Source organism: Salvelinus alpinus, chromosome 24 (assembly GCF_045679555.1).
Source record: "Salvelinus alpinus chromosome 24, SLU_Salpinus.1, whole genome shotgun sequence".
Taxonomy (NCBI): domain Eukaryota; kingdom Metazoa; phylum Chordata; class Actinopteri; order Salmoniformes; family Salmonidae; genus Salvelinus; species Salvelinus alpinus.
Genome location: NC_092109.1, coordinates 40,080,413 through 40,092,912, shown reverse-complemented (window position 1 = coordinate 40,092,912; position 12,500 = coordinate 40,080,413). Strand labels below are relative to the sequence as shown.

Here is a 12,500-nt window from a genome sequence, read left to right as displayed (position 1 = left end):
TGTCTTAACGCTGCTGATACAATCTTAACGCTGCTGTGATCTGTCTTAACGCTGCTGTGATCTGTCTTAACGCTGCTGTGCTCTGTCTTAACGCTGCTGTGATCTGTCTTAACGTTGCTATGATCTGTCTTAATGCTGCTGTGATCTGTCTTAACGCTGCTGTGATCTGTCTTAACGTTCCTGTGATCTGTCTTAACGCTACTGTGATCTGTCTTAACGCTGCTATGATCTGTCTTAACGCTGCTGTGATCTGTCTTAACGCTGCTGTGATCTGTCTTAACGCTGCTGTGATCTGTCTTAACGCTGCTGTGATTTGTCTTAACGCTGCAGATATAATCTTAACGCTGCTGTCATGTGATTAAAGCATCTCAGTCTTTTAGTGAGAACATTGGCAGATGTCACATCAAGAGTTGTTCAAGAGACAAGGGCACTAGCCTGGAGTGAACTTGGAAGGATAGGCACGCGTCAATCAATCAAAATGTATGTGTCTGAGTTAGTGTGTGTGTGTGTGTGTGTGTGTGTGTGTGTGTGTGTGTGTGTGTGTGTGTGTGTGTGTGTGTGTCTGAGTTAGTGTGTGTGTGTGTGTGTGTGTGTGTGTGTGTGTGTGTGTGTGTGTGTGTGTGTGTGTGTGTGTGTGTGTGTGTGTGTGTGTGTGTGTGTGTGTGTGTGTGTCTGAGAAAGATGACAGATGCTTCCTGTCTCATAGCTTATCTAATAGAACCCATGTCTACATCACAGTGACAGCCTTCTTCCCTGTCCTTCAGACCATCCCCATGTGTGTCTTCCCCTGTCCTTCCCTACTACCTCTCACCTCTGTGACATCGTGCCCCAAGCCCCATGCTTATTGGTCAGGATGTTGAGTATCTTCTGTTTCAATTGGTTGGCGGTCACATGGTCCCTGTGCTTTGCAGCGCTGATCAGGTGATCACACATCCTCTCCTCCTCCCTCCTGTCAGCAGCGTACTGGGCACAGTTAGACTGGGTGGGAGGGGCGTAGGGGAGGGAGAGAACGGGGAGAGAAAGAGAGAGACGTTGAGATTCCTGCTATCATGGTTTAGTGTACTGGAGGACACAGAGTCAGACACAGACACTGTCATGAGGAAGGAACTCTGAACTCTGACCTCAAACTCAGCGTGTTTGTGTACGTCTTCAGCTCTCTGTCTGTTGAGGATAAACTCTGCTTCGTTCGCCACACGCACAATGTGGTCCTTCATAGCATGGCACAGCAATCTGGGAAGAGAGAGAAAGGGAGAGAGCCAGAAGGAGGGGGAGGAGATAGTGGGAGAGGGATATTAGAAAGGATGGGGAAAAAGAGAGAGAGTGGGACATCAGGAGAGAGGGGGGGGAATATCAGAAGAAAGAGAGAGGGGGGGTATCAGAAGAGAGAGAGAGAGAGAGAGAGAGAGAGAGAGAGAGAGAGAGAGAGAGAGAGATATCAGAAGAGAGAGAGAGGGGGATATCAGAAGAGAGAGAGAGAGAGAGGGGGGGGGTATACCAGAAGAGAGAGAGGGGGGTATCAGAACACAGAGAGAGAGAGAGAGAGAGGGGGGGTATACCAGAAGAGAGAGAGGGGGGGTTTTAGAACACAGAGAGAGAGAGAGAGGGGGGGGGGGTGTAATTGAGCCTTATTCTAAACTGTTAGCCCTGAGCAGATGATTCCTGATGGTGATAACAGATTAAGCAGTCCGATAGAAAGATAGATTAATGTGATAGGTGATTGATTACCTTCCCTCATTGATGAGCTCTATGAAGGCCAGCCCAGCGTTCTTCTGGATAGAGTTCTGCCACTCCTGGAAACACAAAGGGGCATGTTACAAAACAGGCACAAGGTCACACTACGGACCACTACTGACCACTACTGACTACTACTGACTACTACTGACTACTACTGACTACTACTGACTACTACGGACTACTACTGACTACTACTGACTACTACTGACTACTACTGACTACCACTACGGACTACTACTGACTACTACTGACTACTACTGACTACCACTACGGACCACTACTGATTACTACTGACTACTACTGACTACCACTACGGACCACTACTGACTACTACTGACCACTACTGACCACTACTGACTACTACTGACTACTACTGACCACTACTGACCACTACTGACCACTACTGACCACTACTGACTACTACTGACTACTACGGACCACTACGGACTACTACTGACTACTACTGACTACCACTACGGACCACTACTGACTACTACTGACTACTACTGACTACCACTACGGACCACTACTGACTACTACTGACCACTACTGACTACCACTACGGACCACTACTGACTACTACTGACTACTACTGACTACCACTACGGACCACTACTGACTACTACTGACCACTACTGACCACTACTGACTACTACTGACTACTACTGACCACTACTGACCACTACTGACTACTACTGACTACTACTGACTACTACTGACTACTACTGACTACTACGGACCACTACTGACTACTACGGACTACTACGGACTACTACTGACTACTACTGACTACTACTGACTACTACTGACTACTACTGACTACTACTGACTACTACTGACTACTACTGACTACTACTGACTACTACTGACCACTACTGACTACTACTGACTACTACGGACCACTACTGACTACTACTGACTACTACTGACTACTACTGACTACTACGGACCACTACTGACTACTACTGACTACTACGGACCACTACTGACTACTACGGACCACTACGGACCACTACTGACTACTACTGACTACTACTGACTACCACTACGGACCACTACTGACTACTACTGACTACTACTGACTACTACTGACTACCACTACGGACCACTACGGACTACTACTGACTACTACTGACTACTACTGACTACTACGGACCACTACTGACTACTACTGACTACTACGGACCACTACTGACTACTACGGACCACTACGGACCACTACTGACTACTACTGACTACTACTGACTACTACTGACTACTACGGACCACTACTGACTACTACTGACTACTACTGACTACTACGGACCACTACTGACTACTACGGACCACTACGGACCACTACTGACTACTACTGACTACTACTGACTACTACGGACCACTACTGACTACTACTGACTACTACTGACTACTACGGACCACTACTGACTACTACTGACTACTACTGACTACTACGGACCACTACTGACTACTACTGACTACTACTGACCACTACTGACTACTACTGACTACTACTGACTACTACGGACCACTACTGACTACTACTGACTACTACGGACCACTACTGACTACTACTGACTACTACTGACTACTACGGACCACTACTGACTACTACTGACTACTACTGACTACTACGGACCACTACTGACTACTACGGACCACTACGGACCACTACTGACTACTACTGACTACTACTGACTACTACGGACCACTACTGACTACTACTGACTACTACTGACTACTACGGACCACTACTGACTACTACGGACCACTACGGACCACTACTGACTACTACTGACTACTACGGACCACTACTGACTACTACTGACTACTACTGACTACTACGGACCACTACTGACTACTACTGACTACTACGGACCACTACTGACTACTACTGACTACTACGGACCACTACTGACTACTACTGACTACTACGGACCACTACTGACTACTACTGACTACTACTGACTACTACGGACCACTACTGACTACTACTGACTACTACTGACTACTACGGACCACTACTGACTACTACGGACCACTACTGACTACTACTGACTACTACGGACCACTACGGACCACTACTGACTACTACTGACTACTACGGACTACTACGGACCACTACTGACTACTACTGACTACTACGGACCACTACTGACTACTACTGACTACTACTGACTACTACTGACTACTACTGACTACTACTGACTACTACTGACCACTACTGACTACTACGGACCACTACTGACTACTACTGACTACTACTGACTACTACTGACTACTACGGACCACTACTACGGACCACTACGGACCACTACTGACTACTACTGACTACTACGGACCACTACTGACTACTACTGACTACTACTGACTACTACGGACCACTACTACGGACCACTACGGACCACTACTGACTACTACTGACTACTACTGACCACTACTGACTACTACTGACTACTACTGACTACTACTGACTACTACTGACTACTACTGACTACTACTGACTACTACGGACCACTACTACGGACCACTACGGACCACTACTGACTACTACTGACTACTACGGACCACTACTGACTACTACCGACTACTACTGACTACTACTGACTACTACTGACTACTACTGACTACTACTGACCACTACTGACTACTACTGACTACTACTGACTACTACTGACTACTACTGACTACTACGGACCACTACTGACTACTACTGACTACTACTGACTACTACTGACTACTACTGCCTACTACTGACTACTACTGACTACTACGGACCACTACTGACTACTACTGACTACTACTGACTACTACTGACTACTACGGACCACTACTGACTACTACTGACTACTACTGACTACTACGGACCACTACTGACCACTACTGACTACTACTGACCACTACTGACTACTACTGACTACTACTGACTACTACTGACTACTACTGACCACTACTGACTACTACTGACTACCACTACTGACCACTACGGACCACTACTACGGACCATGACTGACTACTACTGACTACTACTGACTACTACTGACTACTACTGACTACTACTGACTACTACTGACCACTACTGACTACTACTGACTACTACTGACTACTACTGACTACTACTGACTACTACTGACTACTACTGACTACCACTACTGACCACTACGGACCACTACTACGGACCACTACTGACTACTACGGACTACCACTACTGACCACCACGGACCACTACTACGGACCATGACTGACTATTACTGACTACTACGGGCCAATACAGGCCACCACGGACCACTACTGACTACTACGGACCATGACTGACTACTACTGACTACTACGGGCCAATACAGGCCACCACGGACCACTACTGACTACTACTGACTACCACTACTGACCACTACGGACCACTACTGACTACTACCGCCCATGGCTGACTACTACTGACTACCACCAACCACTACAGACCACTACGGACCACTACAGACCACTACGGACCACTACTGACCACTACAGACCACTACAGACCACTACAGACCACTACGGACCACTACTGACCACTACGGACCACGACTGACTACTGCTGAGTACTTCGGACCAATACATGCCACTACGGACCACTACGGACCACTACTGACCACTGCTGACCCCCACTGACTACTACTGACTACTACTGGCCAATGCTGGCCGCTACGGACCACTACAGACCAATACTGACTACTACGGACCACTACGGACCAATACTGACTACTACAGACCACTACGGATCACTACTGACTACTACTGACCAATACTGGCCGCTACGGACCACTACGGACCACTATGGACCAATACTGACTACTGCGGACCACTACTGACCACTACTGACTACTACTGACCAATACTGGCCGCTACGGACCACTACAGCCCACTACCGACCACTACTGACCACTACAGACCACTACTGATCGCTACTGACCACTATGAAACACTACAGCCCACTACTGACCACTACTGGCCACTACTGGCCTCTACTGACTACCACCGACCACTACTGACCACTACAGCCCACTACTGACCACTACTGACCACTACTGACTACCACCGACCACTACAGCCCACTACTGACCACTACTGACCACTACAGCCCACTACTGACCACTACTGACCACTACTGACTACCACCGACCACTACTGACCACTACTGACTACTACTGACCACTACTGACCACTACTGACTACCACCGACCACTACTGGCCACTACTGACCACTACTGACCACTACTGACCACTACTGACTACTACGGACCAATACTGACTACTACGGCCACTATGGACCAATACTGGCCACTACTGACCACTACTGACTACCACCGACCACTACAGCCCACTACTGACCACTACTGACCACTACCGACCACTACAGCCCACTACTGACCACTACTGACCACTACAGCCCACTACTGACTACCACCGAACACTACTGACCACTACTGACCACTACTGACCACTACTGACTACCACCAACCACTACTGACCACTACTGACCACTACTGACTACTACGGACCAATACTGACTACTACGGCCACTATGGACCAATACTGGCCACTACGGACCATTACTGACTACTACTGACCACTACCGACCACTACGGACCACTACTGGCCACTACGGACCACTACAGACCAATACTGGCCACTTCGGACCACCCGCCAATGCTGACCACTACGGACGACTAGGGACTACTGCCGACCACTACGGACCACTGCCGACCACTACGGTCCACTACTGGCCACTACCGACCACTACTGGCCACTACCGACCACTACCGACTATGACCGACCACTACTGACCCACCCGACTACCACCGACCACTACCGACTACTACCGACCACTACCGACCACTACTGACTACTACCGACCACTACCGACCACTACCGACCACCACCGACCACTACTGACCACTACCGACCTACCGACCACCACCGACCACTACTGACCACTACCGACCTACCGACCACCACCGACCACTACCGACCACTACCGACCTACCGACCACCACCGACCACTACTGACCACTACCGACCACTACCGACTACTACTGACCACTACCGACCTACCGACCACTACCGACCACTACCGACCATGACCGACCTACCAACCACTACCGACCCCTACCGACCTACCAACCACTACCGACCATGACCGACCTACCGACCACTACCGACCCCTACCGACCACTACCGACCTACCGACCATGACCGACTACCGACCCCTACCGACCACTACCGACCTACAGACCACTACAGACCATGACCGACCTACCGACCTACCGACCACTACCGACCACTACCGAACACTACTGACTACTACTGACTACTACTGACCACTACTGACCACTTGCATCAACAGCTCTGTCTGTAGTTACATTTCTCCAGCCCCATCCCTCAGCTTCATAGCAAACCAAGAGACGGGGCTGCCATCAGGCTGAAACACAAACATACAAACATACAAATTCGAAAGTACATTTTTTTCGTGTTTAAGTTCAGGAAAATACTAAAATAAGTCCAATTTGACAACATAAATAATAAACCAGTGGATGATCAGATTCCCGGACATATATATTAATTTGGGGAAAGCATGGCAATTTAGCTAGCTAGTTTGCACTTGCTAGCTAATTTGTCCAATATAGCTAGCTTGCTGTTGCTAGCTAATTTGTCCTGGGATATAAACATTGAGTTGTAATTTCACCTGAAATGCACAAGGTCCTCTACTCCGCCAATTAATCCACACGTAAAACGGTCAACCGAATAATTTCTAGTCATCTCTCCTCCTTCCAGGCTTTTTCTTCTCTGGACTTTATATTGCGATTGGCAACTTTCATAAATTAGGTGCATTACCGCCACTGACCTCTTTCGTCTTTCAGTCACCCACGTGGGTATAACCAATGAGGAGATGGCACGTGGGTACCTGGTTCTATAAACCAATGAGGAGATGGCACGTGGGTGCCTGCTTCTATAAACCAATGAGGAGATGGCACGTGGGTGCCTGCTTCTATAAACCAATGAGGAGATGGGAGAGGCAGGACTTGCAGCGCGATCAAATAGAACTGACTTCTATTTCAGCCCTTGGCAACGCAGACGCTCGTTGGTGCGCACGAGCAGTGTGGGTGCAATAATTGAATAATATAGATTTCTACATTTATTTTGCAGGTGTAGTCTGCCTGTTAGAGACATAACATAACATTCGACATACCAGTTAGGATCTGGCTAAAAATACTTGAATCCGTTATAGAACCCATTGTCTTTTATGGTTCTGAGGTCTGGGGTCCGCTCACCAACCAAGAATTCACCAAATGGGACAAACACCAAATTGAGACTCTGCATGCAGAATTCTGCAAAAATATCCTCTGTGTACAACGTAAAAACACCAAATAACGCATACAGAGCAGAATTAGGCAGATACCTGCTAATTATCAGATGTGTAGTTAAATTCTACAAATCCAATTTTGATAAACTCCCATATCTACTGGGTGAAATACCACAGTGTGCCGTCACAGCAGCAAGATTTGTGACCTGTTGCCACAAGAAAAGGGCAACCAGTGAAGAACAAACACCATTGTAAATACAATTTACACATCGTTACAACACTGTAGATAGACATAATATGACATTTGAAATGTCTTTATTCTTTTGGAACTTTTTTTAAATGATTTATTTATTTCAACTTTATGTAACTTTAGACCGCTGTGCCACTCAAGGAACACACACATCTAACTTGTCTGAGTGTAATATTTACTGTTCACTTTTTATTTATTTCACCTTTGTTTATCCATTTCACTTGCTTTGGCAATGTAAACATATGTTTCCCATGCCAATAAAGTCCCTTGAATTGAATTGAAATGAGAGAGAGACAGAGAGAGAGAGAGAGCCAGCGAGAGAGAGAGAGAGAGAGTGAGAGGAGAGAGAGAAAGCAAGAGAGAAAGAGAGCGAGATGAGAGAGAGAGACAGACAGACAGACAGACAGACAGACAGACAGACAGACAGACAGACAGACAGACAGACAGACAGACAGACAGACAGACAGACAGACAGAGCGTAACAAATAAAATTCAAATGAATTACTTAAAAATCATACAATGTGATTTTCTGTATTTTTGTTTTAGATTCCGTCTCTCATAGTTGAAGTGTACCTATGATAGAAATTACAGACCTCTACATGCTTTGTAAGTAGGAACAGTAGAAACACCCCCGGTGTAGTGGAAGGGGTGAAACATGTTACCTCCTAGTGTTTAAATACCCCGGTGTAGTGGAAGGGGTGAAACATGTTACCTCCTAGGGTTTAAATACCCCGGTGTAGTGGAAGGGGTGAAACATGTTACCTCCTAGGGTTTAAATACCCCGGTGTAGTGGAAGGGGTGAAACATGTTACCTCCTAGGGTTTAAACACCGCCGGTGTAGTGGAAGGGGTGAAACATGATTTAAAGGGAGGGATATGAAAAATAGCGTCTGCTATATGAAAAGAGCGTCTTTTATATTCTTTCTTATGTCAAAAGAATCTGAGAGAGAGATAGCTCCATTATCTCATGGCTAGGATGGATCTGAAGGACACAGGGGAGCGTCTCAGGTTCCCTTCCTCATCCCAGGGATCAATATCTGGGCTGGGGTTCTGTCCCATGGGCCCCTAATGGAAGACAAGGCTGGAGCCCTGGGTAATACTAGACACACTGACAGGAAGAGGAGGGAAAGAGAGGAGAGGAGAGGAGAGGGGAATGACAGAGAGAGAGGACGGTGAGGAGTATAGACAGAAGATGGAGAAGAGGATGAGAGAGAAGGGAAAGTGGTAGGAGAGATGAGAGGAGAGAAGAGGGAGAGGGAGAGGAAGAGAGGAGGAGAGGTGAGGAGAGGAGGAGGAAGAGAGGAGAGGAGGAGATGAGAGGAGGAGGAGAGGAGAAGAGGAGGAAGAGAGGAGGAGAGGAGAGGAGAAGGAAGAGAGGAGGAGAGGAGAGGAGAGGAGAGGAGAGGAGAGGAGACGAGAGGAGAGGAGAGGAGAGGAGGAGAGGAGAACTGGGCTGGACGAGAAGGAGAAGAAAAGAAGGAGAAGAGGACGAGAGGACAGAAGTTACATGGAGCGAATGGATAAAAAGAAGACAGGAGACGAAGAAGATGAGAGAGGAGAGAAGAGGAGGATGAGAAAGGAGAATAGGAGAGGTGGGAGAAACAACATGGAGTGGAGTTGAGATGAGTGGAGAGCAATGGCACCCTCAAAGGACAAGAACATCTCAACTGTACGACCTGGAGCCGGAGGGAGCCGAACGGAGGGATGGACAGAGAGGAATAAACGGAGGAATGAAGGTGAGAGGTGAGTATCTGTTTCTCCTTCTGCCTGCTGAGTCTAGCGACCCAGGCCACACCTTGTTACTGATATCAAATGGTGCTTTGTTCTCAGAGATCAAGACAGCGGAGACGGGTGATTGTAAAGTATAGTCAAAACATGTTTATGAATATTCTTCTTGTTTGGGGAAGAGATAGAAGTTGAGGAAACTGATGAGAATCAAATGTGGAAATATTGGAGTTTCATCCACATTGAGACTGCAGCAGACGCAACCGTTAATGCTGTCATAAAGGGCGGGTCTGTAACCAGACACCTGTCTGATAGCACTTTAGACCTGTCAATCAAACCACAGCGCTCATCATTGGCTGCTTAGTGCTGCATCGATGGGGCTGGCTGATACTGAAGGTACACTTGAAGGGCTTAGAAACCCCTAGATAAATCCAGTTGGCTAGTTGGTTTCATAACATTACGTTTAGTGAGACAATCTAGTGCATATATTGGGAACTATACAGAAAACATATATACAGAGAGAGAGAGAGACACAGAGCAAGAGAGTGAGAGAGGGAGGTAGAGAGAGAAAGAGAGAGAGAGAAGGAGAGAAAGAAATAGATAGAGAGAGAGATAGAGGGAGGAGGAGGCAGAGAGAAAGTGAGAGAGAGAGGCAGAGAGAGAGAAAGGCAGAGAGAGAGAGAGAGAGAGGGAGGAGGAGGCAGAGAGAAAGTGAGAGAGAGATGCAGAGAGCGAGAAAGGCAGAGAGAGAGAGAGAGGGAGGAGGAGGCAGAGAGAAAGTGAGAGAGAGAGGCAGAGAGAGAGAAAGGCAGAGAGAGAGAGAGAGAGGGAGGAGGCAGAGAGAAAGTGAGAGAGAGAGGCAGAGAGAGAGAGGGAGCGAAAGAGAGAGAGAGACAGAGGGAGAGAGAGAGAGAGAGAGAGAGATAGCGAGAGAGAGAGAGAGAGAGAGAGAGAGAGAGAGAGAGAGAGAGAGAGAGAGAGAGAGAGAGAGAGAGATAGCGAGAGAGAGAGAGAGAGAGAGAGAGAGAGAGAGAGAGAGAGAGAGAGAGAGAGAGAGAGAGAGAGAGAGAGAGATAGCGAGAGAGATAGCGAGAGAGAGAGAGAGAGAGAGAGAGAGAGAGAGAGAGAGAGAGAGAGAGAGAGAGAGAGAGAGAGATAGCGAGAGAGAGAGAGAGAGAGAGAGAGAGAGAGAGAGAGAGAGAGAGAGAGAGAGAGAGAGAGAGAGAGAGAGCGAGAGAGAGAGAGAGAGAGAGAGAGAGAGAGAGAGAGAGAGAGAGAGAAGGGTAAAGTACGTACCTGAGAACAGAGCAGCATCACCAGCTCAACTACTGAAGTACTGGACTTCATACAGACCAGACCTGCAGAGAGACACAGTCAGGACCCAGAACACACACACACACGCGCGCACGCACACACGCACACACGCCCACGCACACACACACACACACACACACACACACACACACACACACACACACACACAGTATTCTAACAGGTTTCCCACCCAGCTAACAGCATTAGATCTTAAAGTATCAGATAACACAGAAAGGACAAGTGGAACAAGGGTACGGACAGAACAGAACGGCAGGGAAACAGACCTAGTACTTTCTACTGAAAGTCTTGTATATCCAGCATGCAAAGTACTATCCTGGCTCATACCTGATCCATGGATGGGTGAGGTAGCCAGTCCACAGATACAGACACACACGCAACCGTGCACACACGCACACACACACACACACACACACACACACACACACACACACACACACACACACACACACACACACACACACACACACACACACACACACACACACACACACACACGTTTGCACACACTCTTTCTCTCTCACACACACACATGCACGCTTGCACACACACTCTTTCTCTCTCTCACACACACACACACACACACACACACACACACACACACACACACACACACACACACACACACACACACACACACACACACAGACACACACACACACACACACACACTTACACAAGCTCACACACACATACACTCTCTCTCCCACCCAGCCATCCAGTGTGAGCGGTGACAGCAGCAGGGTGAGAACTGGACAGTGAATGGGGGACTCACTCCACATAGAGACGCCAGGTAGAAGATAAAGGCGTGTACAGCACCTGTACCTTCAATGAGCAGCTCCTGGCCGTGGCTACCCAACAGAGTCCTAGAGAGGAACGGAGCAAAGTCCACAAAGATCTCCCTCAGGAGGGGGGCCACCTTCTCCAGGGCACGCTCCAACTTAGTGGTGATACTGTAGAGGGGGAGAGAGAGGGGGGAGCAGGGGATGGGGGAGGGAGGAAGAGAGAGGGAGGGGGTTGGGGGAGGGACAGAGGGGAGCGAGAGAAAGGGTCAGTGAAGGGGACAGAGAGAGATAGAGGGAAGAGGAGATGGAGGGAGGGGTGGGGAGAGGAGGAAGGGGAG

The 12,500-nt window shown here is 48.1% G+C and overlaps 1 protein-coding gene across 2 annotated transcripts in view; it reads right to left on the bottom strand.

Annotated features, from left to right (window-relative positions):
- The window catches only part of nbeaa (neurobeachin a), a 72,527-nt gene that overhangs the window by 35,201 nt on the left and 24,826 nt on the right, over window positions 1–12,500 (bottom strand). Inside the window, exons 7-11 of one of the 2 annotated variants that reach the window (XM_071364889.1) lie at window positions 12,197–12,330; window positions 11,342–11,403; window positions 1,726–1,790; window positions 1,122–1,230; window positions 812–978 (exon numbers count right to left, since the gene is read on the bottom strand). In XM_071364889.1, the coding sequence (XP_071220990.1) occupies window positions 812–978; window positions 1,122–1,230; window positions 1,726–1,790; window positions 11,342–11,403; window positions 12,197–12,330 (537 nt within the window). The remainder of the gene's footprint in view (window positions 1–811; window positions 979–1,121; window positions 1,231–1,725; window positions 1,791–11,341; window positions 11,404–12,196; window positions 12,331–12,500) is intronic. The other variant, XM_071364890.1, reaches the window with a different exon arrangement.